At 45.5% G+C, this 25,373-nt stretch overlaps 2 protein-coding genes and 1 long non-coding RNA gene across 6 annotated transcripts in view; 2 read left to right on the top strand and 1 right to left on the bottom strand.

The window, feature by feature from the left end:
- The window catches only part of LOC306653184 (uncharacterized protein C14orf93), a 28,361-nt gene extending 25,574 nt beyond the window's left edge, over nucleotides 1-2,787 (top strand). For all 4 annotated transcript variants that reach the window (XM_079126075.1, XM_079126077.1, XM_079126074.1 and 1 more), the window contains exons 4-7: nucleotides 162-223; nucleotides 452-555; nucleotides 1,369-1,481; nucleotides 1,760-2,787. In XM_079126075.1, the coding sequence (XP_078982201.1) occupies nucleotides 162-223; nucleotides 452-555; nucleotides 1,369-1,481; nucleotides 1,760-2,179 (699 nt within the window). In that variant the 3' untranslated portion in view covers nucleotides 2,180-2,787. The remainder of the gene's footprint in view (nucleotides 1-161; nucleotides 224-451; nucleotides 556-1,368; nucleotides 1,482-1,759) is intronic.
- Nucleotides 2,788-6,125: 3,338 nt separating this feature from the next.
- On the top strand, nucleotides 6,126-16,187 carry AJUBA (ajuba LIM protein). Its single transcript, XM_079126062.1, has 8 exons — nucleotides 6,126-7,558; nucleotides 10,366-10,467; nucleotides 12,071-12,138; nucleotides 12,258-12,320; nucleotides 13,323-13,453; nucleotides 13,537-13,588; nucleotides 14,254-14,322; nucleotides 14,778-16,187. The coding sequence occupies exons 1-8, from the start codon at nucleotides 6,523-6,525 to the stop codon at nucleotides 14,901-14,903; spliced, it is 1,647 nt and encodes a 548-aa protein (XP_078982188.1). The 5' UTR covers nucleotides 6,126-6,522; the 3' UTR covers nucleotides 14,904-16,187.
- The window catches only part of LOC306653200, an 88,013-nt gene continuing 78,784 nt past the window's right edge, over nucleotides 16,145-25,373 (bottom strand). The window contains exon 2 of the long non-coding RNA XR_013761667.1: nucleotides 16,145-16,339. This is a non-coding gene — a long non-coding RNA (uncharacterized lncRNA). The remainder of the gene's footprint in view (nucleotides 16,340-25,373) is intronic.

Below are 25,373 nucleotides of genomic sequence, written 5' to 3' on the forward strand. Positions count from 1 at the left end.
ACATAACTCTTTCACCTTTTACAAAAAATGGTACCTAGGCTTTGGAAAGGATTCAGGCAGAGAAGCCCATAGGAATAATGCCTTTTTACCTTAGGGACCAGAAGAGGGTTTTCATAACATCCACTCCTGGATTTATTGTTTTTGTTTTTTTTTCCCCTTAGAAATTGGTCCACAATGTGCATAACCACATCACCAATGACAAGAGATTCAATGGGTCTGAAAGGTATGGTTCTTGAGGAAAAAAAGATCACCAGGTACTTTGCTAAGGAGAGGGAAGTAGAGGCGGTCACTGCAATCCAGCAATGAGGCGGAGGTCTTAGCTCACCATTGCCCCTCGTATCCTGTCTTAGGCTGAGGAGGAATTTACCACAAAGTTGATTAGTGCTGGGTGTCTCTGTTTGTCTGGCTCTTAGAAAACCCACTGTTTCATTCATTCTTTTCTCTGTGGCAGCATCAAGTCCTCTTGGAATATTTCAGTCGTGAAGTTCCTTCTGGAAAAGCTCAAGCAGGAACTGGTCACCAGTCCCCACAATTACACTGATAAAGAACTGAAAGGTGAGGAAAACTGAGTTCTCTCCCATTCAGCCTTTGTTCCCTTCTGCCTTACTCCCTCATTCTTGCACAGAGGAGAAAAGGCCTAATGGGGATATTTAGGTGGTATTGAAAATAGAGCATTTATAAACACTCTTTTTCGACTATTCTTTTCACCCACAATGTATTCACAGGATTACCTCAGATCAACTTTTTATTCCCCTACTCATCTGGAAAAAAAAAAAAAAAAATGGGAGAAGGAAAGGGCTAAAGACCATCATGCATTATGTTTATGTAGGGCCCTACTCTGAGGTCAGAAGCTAGGCCTTCCCTTTTGTCCCTAGAGATAATGTTCTGGATTTTCTACTTTCCTTGCTCTCTTCTGTTATTTGCAGATAATGCTGAAGTATTACAAAAGCTTCCACTAAAAAAGTACATGAGGGCTGAGGAGATAGCTCAGTTGGTAGAGTGCTTGCCTCAAGGCCCTGGGTTCAATCCCCAGTACCACAAAAAAAAAAAAAAAAAAAAGTACTTGAACTCTGCTGTCTGCCAATAGTACAGTGCCAATAGGGGTAGGTTTAGTGGGGGAGGAAGTAGGGAAGTAACTAGAGTTGTCTGTTTTGCAGCAGGAGACAATTTGGGAGGAGTCAGTGTAAAGAGATGGAGGTGGGCAAAGTGTCATAAACCAAAGAGAACTGAATAGATGCTGGTGGGTATGCTAAGAAAGCCCATCATATAAATAGTGATTCTAACCTCCCATTCTAGTGTGGGGCAGTAAAAAAGGGGTGGGGACCACCTCTAAAGGACCCTACTTCTTGCTTTCCTTCCCTCTCGCAGGAGCCTGTGTGGCTTACTTCCTCACCAAGAGGCGTGAGTACCGCAACTCCCTGAACCCCTTTAAAGGCCTGAAGGAAAAAGAGGAGAAGAAACTTCGAAGTCGCAGATACCGGGTGAATCTCTAGGCCTTCCTTTTAAGATGTTAAACCCTAAATCCTAAGAAGCCCCAATGGGAAGAGCGAGCAGACATGGTATCTGAGAACAGGGTTCAGAACCAGGAACAGAGGCTGATGGAGGAGAAAAGAGAGTGAGCCAATTCTAAGATTTGGCCAGGAAACTGGGTTCCCTTAGGCATAAACTTTACACTACCTTCTAACCTACCTAAGCCCTTTTCCAAACCTAATCCATAGTCTGTTTCTCTTTCTGATGTCTGTTTGGGCTCCTACTTTAGCTTTTTGCCAACCGATCCAGCATCATGAGGCATTTTGGACCTGAGGACCAACACCTGTGGAAAGATGTGACAGAAGAGCTGATGTCTGATGAGGAGGACAGTCTTAATGAGCCAGGTGTCTGGGTGGCACGCTCTCCCCGTTTCCGGGCCCAGCGCCTCACAGAGCTTTGCTACCACCTGGATGCTAATTCTAAGCATGGCACCAAGGCCAACCGAGTATATGGGCCTCCCTCAGACAGACTGCCTTCTGCTGAAGCCCAGCTCCTTCCACCAGAACTTTATAATCCTAATTTCCAAGATGAGGAAGACGATGGAGGCAATGAGAATGGACCCGTCTCTCCATCTTTTGATGAACCCCACAAAACCTGCTGTCCTGACTTGAACTCATTCATTGAAATCAAGGTGGAAAAGGATGAGTGAAGTCTATAACCAAGAATAATTCTGGCTTCTGCCCCTCTCCATGTCCCATAAATGGGTTTCTCAGAATAATGAAATGCCCTCTGTAGTCTGAAAGAAAATTTGCCTCTCTTCTTAATACAGTCTCTGCTGGAAGTGGAAGCTCTGGTGGGATGAAAGGACTATCTAGGAGGGGGGAAAAACTCCCTCACTGTGAATGGCAAGCCAGAAAATGCTTATTTCTAAGCATAAACAGGGCCTCAGAGGAGCATGGAATGAGAAAAGAAGGATGGGTCTAAGAAACATGAAGCCTTCTGGACACATGTTCCCATCTCTGAGTCATTTTCCCCCTTTTCCCCCAAGGCTCAGGGGAAGCAGCCCTGGTTGTACCTTTTGCCTCCCCATGGCTGCTGGTCCAGTTCTGCAGAGGAAGCAGAACAGTACCAGTCCAGGGTAATTCTGCCACCTGGTGGCAAGTTTCAGTCATGGGCTTGATTCTGAGCAAAAAAGGTGGGACTCCATCACTGTTTGGGGATTGGGATCTAGATATAATAGCTATTGTTTATTGAATTAAATAAGGAAGATTTTATTATTCCCATCTTACAGATGAGGAAATTAAAGCTGAAAGAGTTCCCATGTCTCACTGTCAGCTTTTCTCCCACTTTATGACCAAACAGAATACACGGCATTGTAGTTATTTCTTACTCCTGTTAACCAAGCTGTACTTTGGAGAAGATGCAGGTGTGTGCACACACGTTCTTTTGAAAAGCATTGAGAAGTAAAATGGCCTTATATCCATTCAGTCAGTCTTACAACAAATATTGATTGCTTTCTAGGTATCAGGTACTATGTGCTATACTGTTGATAAGGTTAGGTGATCAGATTTTATTTTTAGTCAGGAAGTCAGGAAATTGAGTAGGCAATGAGATGAACTATAATGAGGGTGACCATGGAGGAATGCAGAGTGCAATGGCAGCATACAGCAGGGGTAGCTACCCTGCTCTTGGAGTCAGGAAAGGCTTCTCAGAGGCAGTGATGTTTAAACTCATACCTGAAAGATGAGAGGAGTTAACCAGAGGGAAGAAGCATGGAGAGTATTCCAAACAGAGAACAGCATCTACAAAAGTCCAGAGGCAAGAGAGAATACAGACAAAGTTTACTTTTATTGCAGACTAGTTTGGGGAGGGGAAGTTACAAAGGGGCTGGAGAGTTAGAAAGACCTTGTAAAAAACCCTGAAGAATAAAGTGTACAGTGGTGCACTCCTGTAATCCCCAACTACTCAGGAGGCTGAGGGAAGAGGATCACAAGTTTGAGGTCAGCCTGGGCAACTTGGGGAGACCCTGTCTCAAAAAAATAACAAAGGTTGGGAATATAGCTCAGTGGTAGAGCACCTCTGTGTTCAACCCCTAGTAAAACACATGCATGCATATGTGTGCAAAGGAGAAGAAAATAAGGAAAATAAAAGAATATAGATATTAGTTCAAGGACAGTGAGGAATCACTGAAAAGGTTTTAAGCAGAAAAATGAGATGACTAGTTTTATGTATCGCAAGAATCACTTGACCTCAGGGTATAAGATGGATTGGAGGAAGAGACTTGTCTGGGCACTCTTGCTTTGGTTTAGGAGAGATAAGATGGTATGTTGACACTATATAGTAGTGATGAGTTAAGAACAGACTTGAAAGACATTTAGGAAATAGATCTGACAGGACTGGATTTCTAGAATTTGAGGTTAAGGGAAGGGGATATAGGGTTGATGCTCAGGTCTCTGGCTTAAGCAACTAAGTGGCCAATGGTGCTGGAGGAGCAAGTTGCAGAAGCAGGAAAGATGAACTCAGTTTAAGGTGCTGGGTACCTCTGAGACAACCAAGTGGAGAAGATAGTAGTTGAGTTTTAAAGTCTAAGAAAGTCTGGCTAGAGATGCAGATTTGCAATTAAGGTCTTGGGGATGAAGAGGCCTCCAGAGCTTCCAGCTCTAGTTCAGACTGTGGAATGACCACCCTGAGGTCATGAGCACTATTAGAGCATGTCCTATCAGGTACCCTACTTCCCCTTCACTCTTCTCTGCTTTCTGTTGTCCCCTGAAAAGGCAAGCTGTTCATCTTAACTATGCCCATTGTTGCCACCATCAGCTCCTAGGTGGGCCTTTTCAGTCGCTTCCTCAGAGAACTTTTCACGAGATTTACTCTCTCACCTGTACTCCAAAGGATCAGATGTAAGTAACCTGGAAGGAAAAATCGGGGTTTTCCTTCCCCATGTAGAGTCAGAAAAGGAGGAGGGGGAGCCTTATGGTTAATTCTGAAGATGTTCTCACAACAGGTTCCAGATGCAATCTGATAGCTCCCTCTGTTACCAGTGCTTTCAGTCCTCCCAGCTTCCAGTCTGACTGTGAACTCTCCTCAGGATCAGAGAAAGCTATAGCCTTGACCAGGGAAACAAGTTGATTCTCTGGAGAGATGAGGTCTGGGAGACAATGCAGCTTGGATAAAGACACCAAATAGTTTTGTGCCAAATGAATTTCCCAAAGACATTAACCTTTTCTTCCCCGTTCCCCAAGGGTACACTAAAATTATAAAAGGTGTTCAAAATGTTGAGGTGAAATAATATGCATAATTTGTTTGCATGTAATTTTCATACTCATTTACTATCTAAATACAAAGGAGTAATTTGCCTTCTCCATTCTACTCCCTCCACCCCATGCCTCTGATCGCCTAATCTGGTCACACTCATTTGACTGTTTAGCTGTAGCCAGGGTTTCTTGTTTTTCTTTCCTCCTCCTCCTCCTCTTCTTCTTCTCCTTCTTCTTCTTCTTTTTTTTTTTTTTTTCCTTTGCTGTGAATCCAACCCAGGACCTAGCATATGCTAGGCAGGCACTGTACACCCCCAGCTCCCCAGCTCTCCTTTTTCTTATTTTTGATTCTTCCACTTTGGCCAGTATCAGCCTCTTTTCCTTTTGTACCCTGATTCCTTTCACTGCTGTTTCCTCTAAATGGCATTTATCTTCCCCTCGTTAATACTTACTCTTTGTCATCAACATCCTGTGACAACCAAAACTAAAGGGGAAAGTTGGCAGGGGGCGGGGGTGGAGATGGGGGGTATGTTTGCTAGTCCTAAAACCAGGCCTTGGATCTCCCAATCACCTGAAATATTTGCTAAAAATTTCATTTCCCAACACCAGGGGGTACTGTCTATCTCTCCATCTCTCCTACCCTTAAGGTTAGTTCCAAACTTTTTCCTCACTGCTTTAATCTTCCTTCCTTCATAAAGTGGGGATCAGTTCCAAACCTTTTCCCTACTTCTGTAAACGTATAAATCTTCCACTCTCGCTCTCCACCACCACAGAACTGTGGGTCCAGAAAGTTGTCTTTTATTGCAGTTTATCTGTCTCTTAAGCTCTCAGGATCAACCTGTCCTTTCCTTTGTCTACCCATCCCTTGGTCTCTGAATCTCCCAGAATCCCCTTGGCTCTCCTTTTCACTACCTGTTCCACCTATCCTTTTGGGATACCTTGCCTTTCAGAGTTCTTTACCTACAAGTCTCTAAACCTCTTTATGTATTTACTTTTTTTTCTTTCTCCCTGTCTTCAACTTTTGGGCTCTTCTCTATCTTACCACTTCTGTACCACTCTCTTTCCAAGCCTCCCGCAGTCCCCACACTAGGAACAAAGTCACGGTGTTTGCTCACAACATGCCTCGGCGGTCGCCCCTTGTAAGTGTCTAACATTCCACGGTGCCCCTCCGCGCATTCCAACTGCAAACAAAGAGTCCCCATGCTCCCTTCCCCTACATTTTTCCCGTTCCACTACTAAAGTGTGGTCGCAGCTTCCCAAACTGCCCCAAGCCCCGATCTCGAGGACGGTTGGATCTCCACCTCTAGGGCACTTAGCCCTGGCGCCCCACCCGCCCGCCTCGCTACGCACCAGAGATCCTTGCGCAGATACCCCCATTGCTCCTGTACACACTGCGCTCCGCCCTTCCAGGAAAGTAGATCCGGCCAAGCAGACAAAAGTTTGGGAGAGAAGTTCGGTTTGTGCCGAGTGTGAGAGCTAGGGGGGCGGGGGCCCAGGACTGTCTGGCTGTGAGGCGAGTGGTCGCGTGAACTCGTAGACCTGCGGACTGGACAGCCGTGGCTGCAGACCCTTCTAGCCCCGCTTAACCCCAGATGCGCGGGAGGGCGCAGCCCCTCCCTCTGGGGGATGCTCTGGGATTCCCAGCGCCGGACACCCGGGCCGTCCGCTAAGCCCTAGTGCCTATCCTGTCCTGTGCCCCTGGGAAACCGGACTCCGGCCCGCAGGGAAAGAGAAGCGGCCGCCGAGACCCTGCAGGGTGCCAGGCGGAGAAGGGGCTGGAGGCCCCAGGCTCTAGGGCATGGAGCGGTTAGGGGAGAAAGCCAGTCGCCTGCTAGAGAAGTTAAGACTCTCGGACTCCGGCAGCGCCAAGTTCGGCCGCAGAAAGGGTGAAACTAGCCGGTCTGGGTCTGATGGGACCCCCGGGCCGGGCAAGGGGCGCCTGAGTGGGTTGGGGGGACCTAGGAAATCAGGGCCCCGAGGAGCTACTGGGGGACCCGGAGATGAAACACTGGAGCCAGCCCGGGAGCAAGGCCCCCAGGACGCTGAGCGGAACCCGCGCGGCTCCTTTGAGGCTCAGCGCTACGAAGGTTCTTTTCCCGGGGGGCCGCCGCCTACCCGGGCCTTGCCTCTACCTCAGTCGTTACCCCCAGATTTCCGGCTGGAGACCACGGCTCCGGCCCTGAGTCCCCGCTCCAGTTTCGCCAGTAGCTCAGCCAGCGACGCGAGTAAGCCGTCCAGCCCCCGCGGCAGCCTGCTGCTGGACGGGGCGGGGGCTGGAGGAGCCGGAGGTAGCCGGCCCTGCAGTAATCGTACCAGTGGCATTAGTATGGGCTACGACCAACGCCACGGGAGCCCTCTACCTGCAGGGCCCTGCCTGTTTGGCCCACCCCTGAGCGGGGCTCTGGTAGGCTATTCCTCCGGAGGGGTCCCGTCTGCCTACCCGGAGCTCCATGCCGCCCTGGACCGACTGTGCGGGGCCGGCCCGCGGGGGTTCGGCTGCCAGGAAAGCCGCCACTCATATCCCCCGGCTCTGGGCAGCCCTGGAGCTTTAGCGGGGGCCGGAGTGGGAGCGGCGGGGCCTTTGGAGAGACGTGGGACTCAACCCGGACGACACTCGGTGACTGGCTACGGGGACTGCGCCGCGGGCGCCCGATACCAGGATGAGCTAACAGCGTTGCTGCGCCTGACGGTAGGCACCGGTGGGCGAGAAGCCGGCGCCCGCGGGGAACCCTCGGGGATTGAACCATCGGGTCTCGAGGAGACGCAGGGTCCGTTCGCTCCGGAGGCTGCCCGGGCCCGGATGCGGGAGCCAGACGCCAGAGAGGACTACTTCGGTGAGTGAGAGAGAAGTGACTAGGGGCTGAGAAGGACCCATCACAGCATTTGGCTCTCCAGTGCCCCGACGGCCCAAATTGCCGGTGTCCGGGGGTCCGAGGCGGAGACGCTGGACTAGGAAAAAAAAAAGGGGCTTACAGGGTTGGATGGGGGCGGACCCCAGAGTGCTTTCCCCTTCCTACTGGGTTGCAAATGGACCAGGCTTCTCATTCCTGTTAAATTCAAACCCCCTGATTATCCCGTGAGTCCCAGTTTCTCAGGCATTAGAGAACCTTAGTTTTGCGCAGTAGGAGGCCTGGTAAGGAGGGGAACCTAGTGGGGCAGTGAGAGCATCCCCCCAACCCCCCGACTTCCCCTTTCGTGGCGGTGCCCCTACAGGCTTCGGCGTGCCGCGCCCCCACCCCGGCCCAAGCTCCGCCCGCAGGAATTCGGGGAATGCGCGGGTGGGGGGGCGGGGCGGGCGGGCAGCGTGCGTGCCGACTCCTGCCCGGGCGCTCCAGGTGCCCGCGGGCGGGGCCCACCGCAGCCGAGGGGCGGGGTGCGATGGTGAGCTGAGGATGCTGGCTGAGGGTGTGTGTGGGGGGGGTACTTCCTAGCACACGCGGAACCTTGGCCGCTGTCTGGGAAATGGAGCCGGGGAGGAAGAATGGAGCACCCTGGAACGGAAAACAGGGACCCAGGTGCAGCTCATCCCCCGTACTACTGGCGAGGTGCTCATGGTTTGAAGCAGAGATCGGGTGGTACCAGCCTGTTTTCTTCATCCTCTGGAAGTGAGGGCCAAAGTCATGATCACTGAGAAACTATCACCCTGGATGGATATCGACCCTTGTGTGACTGCCAAAAATAATGTGGCCTCGAGTTCAGGACTTAACCTGCTCAGAATTCAGGCTGAAAGGAGCCCCTTTCTGTTACTGTTAAGGAACCTGGTGGTGACCCCCCTTTCCCACAATACTTGTTCAAGAAGTATTGATTGATTACATGTTTAAGCTAGAAGGTAAAGTGGAATTTTAGACAGTCTTTTAATCTAATTCACAGACACAACTTCACTATATAAAGTAATGCTAATCTGATTGTGAAGAGGAGGTCTCAACCCCCAGAACTGTGGACCTCTTTAGTTTTCCAAGCATCTCCTCCCCTGCTTTCTCACTGCCCATGTCCCTGCCCTCCATCCCAGGCTGTAGAAGTCAACGTCTAGAAATGTGAATAGGGAGAGGAACTGCTGCCAAGGAGGGATATTTGGGGAAGAAGTTCAAAGTTAGCAGAGCTGCAGGCTGGAAGGGCCTGCATAGTTCAACCCCTAGCCCATTCTTTTCTCCCACCCTGTGAGAGGAAGTCCTAAAGCAGATGATGCTAAGTCACTTGATCAAGGGAGACTGAGTGACAGGGCCCATTTAGCAGTTTCCTTTTGAGACCTAAGAGATAGCTGGGAAATAAGTCTCTTTGACTAAACCATCAGAGCCAAAGGAAGTAAAGAAACTCAGAGAAAGTGCAATAAAATGGCAGGATGATTCTTGGTGTGGATATGTTGGGTGAGAGGAGGTGAGGTAGACATGCCTGAGCAGTTTCCTTCTGTCTTTCCATAATATCCGAAGCTTCCCAAAAGAATGGCTCTGACAAGACCCCTGGCATAGTAATATTGGGCAGATCTTCCATGAGGAGGCCACAGTTTGAATTTGGAAGTGGGGGATTCTTATCCCTAGATGTCAGGTTGCCTCCCCTGACAGAGCCCCCTACTTGCTCCAATCCTAGTGTGACTGTACCCTCTTACTACAGCCCCTAGTAGGGGCCCTCTTCCTTGGCTTCAGCCTTGCCCAGCTGCCAGAGGGTGGGAGCAGGACAGGCCTGGGCTCATCAGTTGCTGCAGCTGCTGCACAGGCTCCCAAGCCCCTGGGCAAAGACTGGGATGGGCCCCAACAGGCAGGGAGTGTGGCAGTATGCCCAGGGAGAAAGGTGGGGCGGGCCCGTTGGGATCTGCTCCCCAAAGACAGGCCCTAGCCCTCACTCATGAGCCTGGAATTGGGGAGTGGAGGGAAGAAAGAACACACCCAGGAAAGGCAGGTGCCAGACCAGGTGCGTGCATCTTAGTGGGGGATGTTGGGGAACCATAGCTCAACTCTGTATTTCTTACATGATAGATGGCAGGGAGATACTGGGGATTCTGCCACATTTCCCCTTCCTCTGCAAGCCTGGTTTCTAGAACATAACCTGCATTCTCAGCAACCACCTCCCGACAGGAATTATGCTCACAGGGCCTCTGCTTAGCCAGGTCCTTCTCTCCATTCTTGAAAGTGTGCATCAGAGAGAAAGCATTCCATACCTCAACAGCAGCTTGTTTTACAGATGGGAAACCGAAATCACAGAGAGGGCTTATGGGCCTGGCCTCTTTTCTGTAGGAAGGTTTTTTTTTTTTTTTTTTTTTTTTTTTTTTTCATATCTGCTCCTGGGCCCCTGTATATGAGCATCTCTGACCATTTGTCCCAGACTTGCCTGTTTAGTGTTTTCTGCTCAACAGAAACTAAACATCTGAAAGCCAAGGACCTTATCTTTGACTTTCTCCAGTATTGGGTACTGTGCTGGGCATAAAATAGATGCTCAGAAAATCGAACAAGAATGGAACTGCCCCTCCAAGACCTTGCTACATCCCATTTCTTGCTATTCTCTCTTCTCAGGAGGGAGCCCAATAAAGGGAGGCTGTGTCCTCTGACACATCAGGAAAGAGCAATGAGGAAAGATTGGGGATCCCTGGATTTGAGCTGGGTGATGAGGGTGGGGGGTATGACGCTGACAACCTCTTCTCTCCCTTCAGGCACCTGTATCAAGTGCAACAAAGGCATCTATGGGCAGAGCAATGCCTGCCAGGCCCTGGACAGCCTCTATCACACTCAGTGCTTTGTCTGCTGCTCCTGTGGTGAGTGTGACCTCGCTCAAGCACTTCCCCTACCCCCACCCCACATCCATGCTTACAATGCTGGGGGGAACCAGGGAAGAGTTTGTGCCTCTTCATTTGCTCCAAGACCTGCTTTCAGGTCCCCATCAAGTATCTCAAGACCCACAACTGTCCCACCTTCTCTTTTGCTTACCCCCTCAGCTCTACCTGGCTTTCTTTCCCCCATGCTGGGTCTGCTTTCTGGAGTTCATCCTCCTTGTTCCTGTTCAGCCTCCTTCCTCTCCGATCCTCCCTCTTTCTTGTGCCTCCCTGCTTGCCCAGCCTGGACTCCCGCCCAGACCTCCAAGCCTCTTCTTGGTGGGGTTTGGTCTTGGACTGCCGAGTTGCCTGGGGCGACAGTGAAAGACTGGAATGTGGGAAGGGTGGGGTGTGGGCTGGGGGAGTGGGGAGCTGTGGGGGGCGGAGAGGGGGGTTTTCTCTTGGCTGGTCAGAGTTCAGCCACCTCGCTAGAGTGCAGGCCACCAGGCCATGCCAAGCTGATGACATCACGCTCCAGGAATGCCCGCTGCTGCTGTTAGCTCAGGAGGCCCTCTGTGGGGGGGTGCTCCCAGCAGCCTTAACTCCCCCTACTCCACCCTCCCTCACCTCTCATTACCCCTTCCCCACTGCTTACCCATTCTGATTCTTTTGCTAAACCTTTAATCTCCTATCTCTGCCTGTCTGACTCCAGCCCTCAGCTTTTCTCTCATTCCCCCAGCTTCTGCCTGGTTCTCTTTAGGCTCCTCTGTCTGCCTGTCTTTTTTATAGGGCCTCTTCTGGGTATATCTATCTGTCTTTCCTCCTCTTTCCTCCCCTATGTCATGAGTTTCTAAGTCAGGTCTTCTAAACTACTGGACAGATGGAAGTGGTGATTTTGATGGGAAGAAGGCAAAAGATGAGGAAATTAACTCTTCTCTATCAGTTTTTGCTCCTCCTTCATCCCTGACCATTAAGACACCACAGAGTAGTTCCTGGATATTGGTCAGATGGGGAATAATCCTGTCTTGTCTGTTTACAAAAAGTCCTGGGCTGCCTTTGATTCTGAAGATTCTAGGGAATCTTCCAAGCTTGGGGAAGCAGGAAGGGGTACCAAGTTTGATCCCAACAAAGCACTTTGTTCCCACAGTAACTCCAGTATGTCCTGATTTCCATCATCTATCCCTAAAAGGAGCTAGACAGGTCTTTGAGCACGAGATAGCTGTGCTGAGGCAAAGATACTCCTAGGTTGAAAGGCTGTGACAATGTGATTTTTTTTCCATGCAAATTGTACAGCACCTCGCTCAGAGCTCCTTTCCATGTATTCCAGCATGCAGTTGGCTTTGCTCTTCCAGGTGGCTCTCCATGTACTGGGTGCTGGAGAGGAAAGCATTCATTTGGGGGGGGGGGGGGGGCGCGGTAGAAAACCGTTGAGGATGCAGGAGCCAGGGGAGCAGTGAGGAGAGAAGTTGGCTGGAATGAAGTCGAAGCAGATTGGAGGGGTGTGGTGAGGAAAAGCACTAATGTGCAGGTTTAATCACAGTGTGCCCACAGTGGGCCCTGCGCCTGTGCAGTGGGATGGGTTCAAGCTCCTCTGTGTTGGTTCTAGGACGAACTTTGCGTTGCAAGGCTTTCTACAGTGTCAATGGCTCTGTGTACTGTGAGGAAGATTATCTGGTGAGTGAGTTGGCCCCTGGACTTGGAATTGGCTCTCCCACTGGAACTCCCTTCTTGGCAGCCCACCAGGGTTCCATCCATCATTCTCAGCTGGTAATATCTACCTGTCTTTTCTCTAGTTTTCAGGGTTTCAGGAGGCAGCTGAGAAGTGCTGTGTCTGTGGTCACTTGATTTTGGAGAAGGTAGGGGATGTGTCTTCAGCTGAGCCTGTGAAACTGCAGGAAAGAAACCTATCACCAGATGAATCACACGTTCCTCTCATTCCTTCCCAGAGCAACTGTTTACAGTGCCTTCCCTCTGCCCCTGGGGTGGAGTCCCATCCTAGGCTTCTGTGACCTGACCCCTCTGCTGATTCTGCAGGCACAACTAGGCCCTACAGCCTGAGCTAGTAGTTGAACACAATACCTTTATCTTATTTATTTATTTTTACGTGGTGTTGAGGATTGAACCCAGCGCATCATATGAGCTAGGAAAGCGCTCTGCCACTAAGCTACAGCCCAGTATCCTGGATCTTAATCCCTAATCTTCTACTGGTTAAGTCAGTTGAAACTCAGTTTTCTTTTCTGCAAAAAGGAGGGTTTGGATCAGATCAACAAATCTCAATCCTGGCAGCCTAGCAGGTAGCACAGAAAGAATTAAAATGTGTGTGTGTGTGTGTGTGTGTGTATGGTATATAACATGGGGTTCCCATACCAGAATTGTGATAGAAGATTTGAGGCAGAACCCCCTCATTGGTGGTTTTTTGTTTTTGTTTTGTTTTTAAATTATTGATCTATCTACATCCCCAATCCTTTTAATATTTTAATTTTGAGCCAGAGTCTTGCTAAATTGCTGAGGGACTCTTTAAGTTGCTGAGGCTGGTCTAGAACTTTCGAGTCCTACCTCAGCCTCCCAAGTTGCTGGGATTACCTGTGAATGCCACTGTGGCCTGGCTGCATTGGTGTTTTTGTAAAAGCTCCCTAGGTGATCCCAATATTATAGCCAGGTTTGAACTCCAGTGACCTGGTTGGTCTTTACAACTTTTTTCAGGGCTTCTATCTTTAAGACTTCTTGGTCCCCTCAGATTACATGTAGGCTTACAGGAATGGCTTGGACAAGGTTAGTGGGAGCAGTAGGGAACATAATGGGTAGACTAAAGAGCGGGGGTGGAAGGAGACTAATTCTTCTTCCACCCCGTGAGCCAGATCCTACAGGCAATGGGAAAGTCCTATCACCCAGGCTGCTTCCGATGCATCGTTTGCAACAAGTGCCTGGATGGTGTCCCCTTCACAGTGGACTTCTCCAACCAGGTGTACTGTGTCACTGACTACCACAAGTGAGTCCAATCCTGGGGGTGCAATGTGGAACTGGGTCTAGGAGTTCTTCAATCATAGCTCATCACTAGATTTTCTCTTTTAGAAATTATGCCCCTAAGTGTGCAGCCTGCGGCCAACCCATCCTCCCTTCAGAGGTCAGTATGTCTGGGTTCTTCTCCAAGGTAGCCAGTGCTGCTGCCTCTGCCTCTAGGAAGGCGTGAGGATATGTGGCCTGGCTTCCCTTGGGAAGTGGTGGTGCTGAGGAATGTATTCTGGGAAGATTCCCGTGTGACTCTGCTCTTGGGGTCACCACTCTGACCCTAACATCCGGGCCTGAACTGTCCGATAGCCTTGCGGGGCTCAGACTCCATATCTTCTGTCCCAGTCCAGAGGAGGGCATTCAGTGAGGTTGAGGTCACTGGGTCCTGAAGTAGGGATTGGAAAAAGGTGAAAGAATCTTCAAGGCTGGTAGCATGATTTAAGCTATTTGTAGGTGTGTCAAGGGAGGGAAGCCAAAGTCCATTGAGGACCCTATTGGTCCTTCTTGTCCTCATTCTGACCTACTTTCTTTATATCCTGTGCCCTTTCCCTTTGTCCACATAGGAGCATGCCCTCCTGGGAGAAGCAACAAGGAAGGGGCGGGGAAAAGTTCCCCTAGTATTTGCAAAAGCATCTTGAAGTTACCTATGATTATTTGATTGTAGAGACTCTGGGGACAGTGGTTCAATCTTTCTGTTGGTGCAGGTGGAGTCCTGTGCAGAGGGAGGGAAGTTGGGGGCACATTACTGCTCTCAATTTCATGGAAATCTGCATTTTTCAGGGCTGTGAGGACATTGTAAGGGTGATATCCATGGACCGTGACTATCACTTTGAGTGCTACCACTGTGAGGTGAGTGTTGGGGTCCAGGGCAGAGAAGTGAAATTGGAAAGGAGGGGAGGAGTAAGTCCTAGAACAGGTATGCTTCTTTGGGAGAGAACCAGGAAGGTACCCTGACCTATCTTTAGTCTTTTGCTTATCCTTCAGTTACTCTCCGTGGTACTAGTACTTAGGTCTTTCTGAATCTGGCTTCCCCAGATTCAAGACTCTTAAGACTAGGGAACTCCTGCTAACTGCTGGAAATGGGGGCTTGTCTCATTATTTCTGCAGCAACAGTGACACCTGGTGTCCAGATGAGGTATTTCTTAGAGTTTTCTTCCATCCTTCCCACCTTCAAACCCCACCACCCCCAACCCCATCCCTTACTTCCAATCATTAGGAATCTAGTGTTCAGCAGGGCAGACTCCCTAGATGTCCTCAGTGTCCAGAGTGCTTGGCTGAGGTGAATTAGGTGCTTTCTTCCCCAGGACTGCCGGATGCAACTGAGTGACGAGGAAGGCTGCTGCTGTTTCCCTCTGGATGGGCACCTGCTCTGCCATGGCTGTCACATGCAACGACTCAATGCCCGACAGCCCCCTACCAACTATGTCTGAGCTGCAGTTACCACTGCTGCCATCACCACCATTGACAAATTCCTCTGGCCAGTGGGGTCCCTCAGAGGCTGAGGCAAGGATACACTGCATTCCTGGCAGAATAGTCCTCTGGGGAGGGCCTCAAGGGTCAGAGACCCAAAGATCATAACATTCCAAATGGACTGCGGAGTAAGAACATAATGATTGCCAGGGTGGGGTTGACTGGTCTTCCCTTGTGTGCATCCTGATCTGTATCATATGCTCAGGCGGTCCATGTTCTCTGAATGTCTGATTATGATGTTTATCTCCAGTGTATGTTTGTGCATAAATCAAGCATTGTTCTGGTTCTGGATAATGGGAGGAGAGGACATCATGGGAACTCCACTTTTTTGTGACCCACACATGGTGTCAGACATAGGGTCGCAGTCTAAATCTGTATCTGGATGAAGAGGTACAAACCCTGGACTTTATAAATGAGTTATTTCTTGGCCTTTTTCTTTCTAAGAACCAGGAAAGCTCCTCCTCCCTCTACTGGGAATGGGAACTAGCTCCTGGTGGGCCTGCTGCCTGTATTGCCTGTTTCTCAGGGACTCATGTGGGCCTGTCCTTGGTTGCTCTTCTGCTTAGCTGGGGAGGTAATGAGCAGGTCTCTGTGTGTGTGTAGCTTGCTGGGTGGGATGTCTAGGAAGCTTCAGGCTGGTCCCTCTCCCTGCACACTCCCAGGTTTAGGTGCACTGAGCCCTACAGCCCAGTATATGTACACATGGGTGCATTCATACATGTGTGTGTGTTTGTGCACACACACTCACTGTTATTCCCTTCTTCTCAGGTCATTCTTATACTTGGTTCTCTAGCAGTAACTCCAGACCTGCCACCTCCAGAGGGATCTCAAATTACATCCACTACAACCCCAAAACTCAGGTTGAGGGGAGCTGGAGGGAGCAAAACACATTGATTCTAGTCAGTTTGGCAGAAACTTGAATTCACCTAAAGCTAGAGCTCTTAAAAATTATTTGCTTAAAGTTCAGTTCATTTAATGACCAATTTGCCAAAAGCTCAGTTCCCTTTTGGGTGTTTGTATATCCTTTTAGATGTTCTATTCTTTTTGTCATGCTTTGGGTATTTCAAGGACTTACATCTGTTCATCCAAGAGTAATTCCTGAATTATCAGCAACATAAACTTATCAAATTTGCAGCACTTTGTAAATGAGATTTCTTGGATGTCTTTTGCTGTCTTATCTACATTTCAAACACTTTTTAAAAAAAAAGTTTAAAGTTTCTAGCAATAAATGCAATTGACACAGATATTTTGTGTATCACTTTTTGTGTTTCTTGGTCCAGTATTTCTTTACAGTTAGATGCCTTGAAAAATGTAATGGAGCTGGATTCCATGGCACACACCTCTAATCCCACCATCTCAGAAAGTGGGAGAATCCCAAGTTTAAGGCCCTAAGCAACTTAGCAAGACCCTATTTCAAAATAAAGAATAAAAAGGGATGAGAATGTATCTCAGTGGTTAAGCATCCCTACGTTCAACCCCTCAGTGCCAATAAATAAATAAATAAATAAATAAATAAATAAAGGAGTTCAGTATGACTTTGATGCTTTGGGCTGACTTCTATATTCCTGCTGTTAATTCTTTTTTTTTTGGGGGGGGGGGGCACAGGTACCGGGTAATGGGTATTGAATTTAAGGGCACTGAGCCAGATCCCCAGTATTTTATTTAGGGACAGAGTCTCACTGAGTTGCTTAGCTCCTCGCTTTTGCTGAGGCTGTCTTTGAACTCATGATCCTCCTGCCTTAGCTTCCCAAGCTGCTAGGATTATAGGCATGCACCACCATGCCCAGTAGTATTCCTGCTGTTAAAATGCCATTATATCATAAGCAAATGACTAGGCATGAGGCATATTCAGTTTACTAACAAAGTTATACAGACAATATCAATAATAAGTAAAAAGGGCAAATCTGCTAAGTTCTTTTAAAATGCTGCAGATTTGATAAATATTAGGCTAATTGTAGGTGAATTGGTTTTAGGCAATTTAATCTGGTAATCTTTGCTCCTTTTTCTTTATTACTTTCATACTGAAAATGCTGACTCCTCAGACAGACATTCCACACTTGGGAGTTATTCTAAGATGATGTCCAGCCATCCTGAGAATTACATAAAAGGGGCCTCTGAGAGGAAGAGAGGTCAGGTTCATCCAACAGGGCGCTAGAGGGAGAAATGCACTTTTTAGAGATAAATGTTCTAAAACTACCCTACTTGTTCTGGAGGCCTGGGAAAACCAGAAAATGTGTGTAGCTTTACATCTGTCTCTTCAGTTCTTTACTCTGGGGATCTTGACTGATCTGTCATCTGACCTTTTGTTTCTTGCTCTGATTTTGCCCTCCCTCTGTTCCTAACCTAACTGAATTGTTCCCCTTCTAGGTCTATGCTGATCTGTCCCAGCCCTGGGACTCCCAAAGACTCTGTTCTTGCCAATGGGCTACTCTCCTTTCTTCGTGAGGAAAAAATAGTGATACCACCTTAGAAGAACAGACTGTGATGGAAGAACCCAGCTGTCCCACATCATCTGTGGTGGGCTCCAGTTTGTACCCTGCATCCTACCCAAGAGCCTCCCTTTTTCCTGTTTGCTGGGAGACTGCTCCTTTTTAATATTTCTATTTAATATTTGCAGTTGATGGTTAAAGATTCATGAGGTAGTGTCAAGGGCACAGCAAAAAGGTAGACATTGTTTGGCCAACCTGTCACCCAATTTTCATCAGCAGCCAACAGTCCCGAGGTGAAAAAAGGGGGAAAATGGAAGAATTAGGGTTATTCCATGCCTCTCAATGACAGTCAAAGACAAAGATCTGACAGGAGAGTTAAACACTTTGCTCTGGACACCTCTAGTTGCTATGGGCCCAAATGTGGATTATCAAGAACAAAGTTTGGAGTTTCTCTGCTTTAGTCCTTAGAGTTCTGGCTGCCTTGCCTCGACTACCTGGAGCTCTTGAGGCCAAAGAAATGCTAAGATTCCATTTATAAGTTAGTCTGGGACAGGGCTGGAGTAGTTGTGGCTCAGTGGTTGAGTGCTCACCTAGCATGCACGAGGCCCTGTGTTCGATCCTCAGCATTATAAAAATAAAATAAAGGTAATGTGACCACCTACAACTAAAACAAAGTATTTAAAAAATAAATAAATACAGAAGGAGGTAGAGAAAGCTATGAGTAAGCACATAAAGCCAGTTGGATAAGGCCTTCAGACTGTACCTATAAACAATAAAAAGAAAGGAGAACAATAGTACTGAAATAAAAGATTGGGGAAAAAAAATAGGTGAGCTAAAACATCTTTATTTAGTTTTTTGTTTTAGAAGCACCCATACCCCAGAGCTGACCTGGGGTCATTCAGAGCCCTTATGATAATGCTCCACAGAAGTCTAGCCAACCTCATTCCTCTCCATCCTTTTCTACCTTGCAGACTGGGCCTCTGCTGTGCCAGCCTTATAGAGGACCTTGGAATGTGTGCATTTGGCCCTAATAGTAAAGGACTAAGGCTTGACCTTGAAAACAAGAGCAAATTGTTAGTGGGACTTATAGATGAGATTAGTCTGTGATGGGAGGATAGTCATCAAAGGCAAATTCTGTTTACTACAGGTGTTATTTCACCATTCTTACTGCAAAGGATAATGCTGACCCAAGTGAAGGTAACCCGGGTGCCATACAAGCAGGGAGGGACAGGTCAGGAGGAATAACTACTGAAAGGTACCAGTTAGGCTTAGAGGGTTGGAGAAAAGTGGGTTGTGATTTTAGAGATAATCCAGTCACCTCATTTTATTGAATGAAGAAATAGAAACGTCGATGATGTGATTTACCCAGTGTCACAGCTGGATAAAGACTTTATAACTTTTGAAGACTAAATGGGCTGTTTCCCCTCTTCCTTCCTATGTACCATCACAGGGACTCCACAAGCAAACAGAAAAGGTTTATCTGTCATTATAAATGAGACCCACTCTTCATTATGACAGAGAATTCAGGAAAGACAAAAAACTTGAGCAACAATACTGAAAACTTTAGGTTCTTACCAATGCTTTTTTGTTAATTATGACTAACTAGCCAAAGTACCTTTAGTAGTACATTAGGAAACGCACAGGAAATATATTGCAACACAGTCCCTGCCCTTGAGGAGGTCACAGTCTAGCCAGGGAGACAAATACATAAAACGACTTGAGAAGATTACAAGCAACATGTCAACAAGTGCGAAGTAATTGATTGTTACAAATAAAAGACCTAATGCCGCAGGGTACAGAGCATTGATGAGTGAGACTTTGTCTGGCTTAGACTGTAGATCAGAAGGTGACAGCAATCAGACTAAATTCTGCCCCTGAATGCATTGAGTTTAGCCCACTGGAAGTATTGTCGTTGCTGTTATTCCTGGTGCTGGGAATTGAACTCAGGGCCATTGTGCATGCTAACAATACACTCTGCCACTGAGCTTAAACCCCCCATTCCTATTTTTTTTTAATATTAATTAAACCCTAGTTGATAAAAAGAAAATGCCAGCTAATAAATGCAGAAGGAAGGACAGAATTAGGGGGAAAAAGCATTTTGTGAAATCTAATCATGTTATTGATTCTGGCAAAGATTATTAATTGGTGTAAAAAAAAATAGGTAAGGCTGGGCTTGGTGGCACATGTCTGGAATCCCAGCTGTTCAGGATGCTGAGGCAGGAGAGTTGTCAATTTGAGGGCAACCTGGACAAATTTAGCAAGACCCTGTCTCAAAATAAATTTTGAAAAAAGGGGTGGGATGTAGCTTGGTGGTAGAGTGCTTCCTAGCACGTGCAAGGTGCTGAGTTCAATCCCTAGTATGGCCAAAAAAAAAAAAAAAAAAAGGTTGAAACTACTAAAGAAACTTAAGGGGCATATTAATCCAATGCATGGTCCTGGATTCCCTATTGGCATAAATAAATTACTATAGAAGGTATTTTGGGATCAATTAGAAACATGGACGGGGATTAGATTAGATGAAGATTTACTGAGATGGATCAGTTAAAATCATTAGCAAGCAGGTTCCAAATCCATACATATAGGATAATCACATTTTGGTTTTGAAATGTCTATATATTTATGAAAAAAAAAAGATCTAAAAGGATATGCACTAAGGTGTTAAAAAGATCTAAAAGGATACGCACGAAGGTGTTAATGGTGATGTGAGTAATGAGAATATGTTTTGTTGTTGCCCTACATTTTCTGTTTTTATGCAATACTGCCTCTATCATAATAATAAGCTGTTACAAATAAAATAATTGGTTGCCAACATTTACAATTCAGGAGATTTCATGTAAAAATCTGATTATTATATGTGAAGAACTTCATCTCTAAAGTTTTTTAATTAATTTTTTATTTGTTCTAATTGTTTAAAGTTTTTTGAATAATCAGAAGATCTGTCACCCTGGGCTTGGGCTTCCATTACCACATGGCAGCAATGGCTCCACTGTTGATATAGAGTGACCACACTCACCACTCATCACTTGACATCATGTCCAGATGTGCACTGGAACTGAATGATGGATGATTTTTTTTAAGGGTTTTATTTTGATTATTTAATACCCAGCACTGGGAGAGGAACATGTGTTCCTCATTTATTTAGTGTGTGTTGGGAGTGTGTGGTCTATGATGGGGGAGGTCGTTGAACCCAGCCCTGGCAGATAGTAGGCAAGTGCTCTGCCATTGAGCTACATCCCTAGCCCTGAGGGATGCTTCTTTATTTGGTGTATTCACTTAATTTGTCCCAGTACCCACCTCTCTAAAGTCTGTCCTTCGCCTATTGCGTACCTGCCTGGCTCTTGTAGATGTTTGGGTGCAGTAACTCCTGATTTGGATGATTCTGATTGGCTCCCTATCCATACAGCCTTCAATTATTAATCATTTAAAGGGACCAATAAATTAGTTTTGAAATGCTACTCAAGAAAAACATTAATTCCAGAATGATCTGTGCTTTTTTGTTTGTTTTGTTTTGTTTTGTTTCAGTAAGGCCAACCTGTCATGGGAAACTCAGATGTAGTAATCTCCTTAGCTACTATGGTTGCATATTGTAAATTAGCTGAGCAAAATTTATCTTTGGTAAATAGAATATAGAAAGTATACTAAATTGCCAACTTCCTCAAAGTTTTACTTTTTTTACCATAAGATTTAATCATAGAAGATGTTTCAAAAGCACAAAGTTAAATTCTTTCCAGGCATAAAACTCTAAATGCCCTTTGGATGGTTTGTTTCTCCCACTGGTTCTAATATGATTTTTAAAGAAGAAAATCTCCATATGCAACTCAGTATAAGAGAGTGTCATCATCAGTTTAAAATCCAGGAAAATATTTTTATCAACTTGGCACATGCTTTCAAATTATGCCAGCCTACCCAATTGTTAAAAAAAGTACTGCACACTTGTTTTGTGTTTAGCTTTTCAAAATGATACAATTTATTTATTTTTTATGTGGTGCTGAGGATAGAACCCAGTGCCTCACATGTGTTAGGCAAGCACTAAACCACTGAGCCACAACCCCAGCCATATATCTCCAAAATTTCTTATCAGGCCTAGTTTATATACTAGTTCTCAGTAGGTTCTCAAAGTGAAACCAGTTTAAATAACAAGTTTCTATGACCAGATAGGCAACCCTTGAAAACACAAAGGGCAGGGTTTGAAATCTTCTTTGCAGTGTTAAGCAATTGCAAAAATGGCACATTATGAACATTTGTTCTGAAATTTTCATTTGATGCCATAGGTTGATTACATATTTTCTTTATCTTCTTGTTTTCTTCTCAAATCATGTACTAACAATGGGCATGAATTTTTTAGCTTAATCATCAATAGTTGTCACTCTGAATACCTTCATTTTCCAGTGAACACTCTTGACAATTATTCTGAAGTCTCTTGACTGCAGGTAAAAATTTTTTCTTTCTGAAACTAGTTTCTCAGTCCATAATATCATAATACATTCAAATACTTTCAAAAGTGGTATAGTGAGGGGGCAGTAATGGGATTGAACCCAGAGGTGCTTTACCACTGAACTACACCCCCAGCCCTTTTTATTTTTCATTTTGAGACAAGGACTCACTAAGTTGCAGAGGCTGGCTTTGAACTTGTGATCCTCTTGCCTCAGCCTCCCAAGTTGCTGGGATTATAGGCCTGCACTGCCATACCACATGCCTCACTTTTTAAGTTTTTCTAAATGATCAGTTAAGTGTGATTCCAAATTCCAAAGACTATTTAAACGTCCTAGATTTGCAACTAGTTGTTTTAAGCCTACATTTTTAGTGTAAGACTATATTATTGCTCAAAGGTTCCCATTAGTATAATAAATAGAATACTAAATACTCACCTGGAATCTCTCTCTTGAGCACCATTTTGTCCTGACTGGAGTGGGAGACAGAGTGCCTGCAATATTCTTATAAATTTTCATTCTTCTTGGTAATTTTGTTTTATTTTTTTCAGTACTGGGTCTCTCTACCACTAAGCTGTATCCCTGTCCTTTTCATGTTTTTTTTTTTTTTTTTTTTTTTTTTTTTTCAGGGCTGGGGATTGAACCCAGGGCCTCCCTTATGTGGGGAAAGTACCATTGAGCCACATCCCCAGACCCTTTTTAGTTTTTATTTTGAGACAGAGTCTGGCAGAGTTGTCTCAAACTTGCAAGTCTCCTGCCTTAGCCTCCTGATTATCTGGAATTCCAGGTGTGTGCCACCACACCTGGCTCTTCTCTGTATTTTAAACAATGCAACAAAGAACTGTCCAAGTCTGAAAAGTTAAGTGAACTTTTTCTCAGTTTCCCATTTACATTTATCACCAAGTTAAAAACATATCTATGGCAGGAGCATAGCAAGTTAAAGGCCAGCCTCAGCAATTCAGTTAGACACTCTCGAAAAAAAAAAAAAAAAACCACCACCACCACCACCAACAACAACAAAAAACATCAAAAGGGCTGGGAATGTAGCTCATTGGTATAGCACCTCTAGGTTCAATCTCCAGTACTGAAAAAACAAACAAACAAACAAACAAACAAACAAAAACTTAAGCACGTCTTGGCTCTAGCATTAAAGAGTACTTAAGAAGTCGAATGATTATATTTTGCATATGGCATGGCAGAAGGTGAGACGAACAGTATTGATGAAGAGATTGACCTATAAAGGCTAAGAATTCCACAGAACAAACAAAACTTTTAAGGTATTAGAACTGGGTTGGCAGGGGGTGTTAAAAATTCATTTTTTCACCAAATAAATGCCTCTTATCCTATATACACTTAGATTAATAACTTGGGGTGATAGAGAAAGTGCCTCCTTGAATACAAACCCAAACAAACCAAGATTTTCAAGGAGATCTCATATTACCTCTCAACGACAAAAAGACATGAATTTAAAAAAAAAAATCAATTTTTTTTTTTTTTTTTTGGGTGCTGGGGATCGAACCCAGGGCCTTGTGCTTGCACGGCAAGCACTCTACGGACTGAGCTATCTCCCCAGCCCCCAAAATCAATTATTGATACTAGTAACAACATGTATGAATCTCAAAAATAATTATGCTGAGTGAAAGAAAATAAATGAAAAAGAGTACATATTTATAAGATTCTAGAAAGTGCAAACTAATCTATAATGACAGGAAAGAAATGGCTGACCAAAGGTAGAAGAGCTGGAGAGGAATCACAGAGGGACATAAATAAACTTTTATTTTTATTTTGGGGTACTAGGGATTGAAACCAGGGGTGCTTTGCTACTGAGTTACATCCCCAGTCATTTTTATTTTTTATTTTGAGGCAGGTTCTTGCTAAGTTGTTGAGAGTCTCATTAAGTTGCCCACTCTGGCCTTGAATTTGCAATCCTCTTGCTTCAGCTTCAAACAGTTGCTGAGATTACAGGCATGTGCCACCACGCCCAGCACAAGTAAACTTTAAGAGGACAATGAATATGTTCACTATCTTGAGTAGTGATGGGTTCACTGGTGTATAATTATAGCAAAAGTTATTTAATTGTACATGTTAAATATCGTATGTCAAAATTCCTCAGTGAAGCTTTAAAAAATATTCTGGAAAATAGGAAGGAGGAAGGCAGAAAGAAAAGTGGGGAAGAGAGACAAAATTCTAGGGCCTCTCTTGTAATTCTTTCTTGCTCAAGGACACCAGATGGTATCTGATTGTAAGATTTTTTTCACAGTACTTTGCTGCATTTTTAACTGCCAGGGTGGTCTATAAGGCTCAACTTTTTAGTCTTATGCCAGCCTATAAAATCCCTCACGCTGGTCCTATCTCCTCTTGGACCTGAAATGCAGTTTATACTCCTTGTCTCTGCATCCATTTTCTGAAATGTTTCTTCCATTCTAAATGATCCAAATTTTCTCCCTCCTTTCAGGCCCGTGAAAATAAAATTTATTTCACAGCCTTTCCTATCTGTTTCTGCAGAAAAAAAATTCTGTACTCTCTTCAAGTTTCTCTAGTATTTATAATCTAAACTGCTCTTTTGACACCTATTTGTTGCCTTGTATTATTTTCTTTTCATGTGCATCTTCTCAACAAGACTATGAACTTCTTCAGAGCAGGGACTAAGTCATACTTATTTTTGTGCCTCTCCCAAGACACTTAATAATAAGTGCTTAATAAATGTCAATTTAAAACATCTCACTTTTGTAGTCTTCCCAATGCACTTTCTAGCCATTATCTCATTTGATCATTACATCAACACTTATGAGATTGAAGAAGCTAGAAAGATGTTATTTCCTCCTTTTGACAGATAAGGAAACCTGAAGCCCAAGGTCACACAGCTTGTTAGAGACAGGGAACAGACAATTGCGAATAAAGGTCTGATCCAATTCAAGGCTTCCCACCACTGTCTTCTCCATCCTGTCACTTGAAGACAGGATTCCACATGCTTCACCTCCTCTTTCCCCAAGTACTTCAGAGCGGCTTAGCAAAAGCTTTGTAGTCCATGTTTGAGAACTTGACAAATTAGGGAGATGAAATTTCAGTAGGTTTCTGATCAGCTCTGAGTCACCAAAGCATACTTGCTATTTTGTTCCAAGTGCTGTTTGTTAGGGACATTATGCCTGATATTTAATGATGCTGCACTACAGAATTGAAGAAGCATAAATGATTTTTAAAAGCTTTAGAAAATGACAGCACTCTAGTATTAAACATGAAAGGAGGCAGCTGAGAAGCTGACCAAGGATATGAAATTTCTGCCGTGGTCTACTTCATTCCTTCACTTATGTATACTGGTAGAATTTTCTAGCTGGTATTACAGGAAAAGGTGACTCTATTTCTCAGCACACCTTGCCCTTAGAGTCCTTCCCCACCACTCAAGCATCAGCCTCTTCTCTTGATTCTCTGATGCAAGCTTTGATAACTTTGGTGTGTTTTACACACACACACACACATATATATAGTAAAAAAAAAAACAAAAAAACGCTGGGCAAGCACTTCGCCGCTGAGCTACACTACTCTAGGCCCATTATTTTATATTTATTTAAAT

The sequence above is a fragment of the Sciurus vulgaris genome (assembly GCF_902686455.1).
Source record: "Sciurus vulgaris genome assembly, chromosome: 2".
Classification (NCBI taxonomy): Eukaryota; Metazoa; Chordata; class Mammalia; order Rodentia; family Sciuridae; genus Sciurus; species Sciurus vulgaris.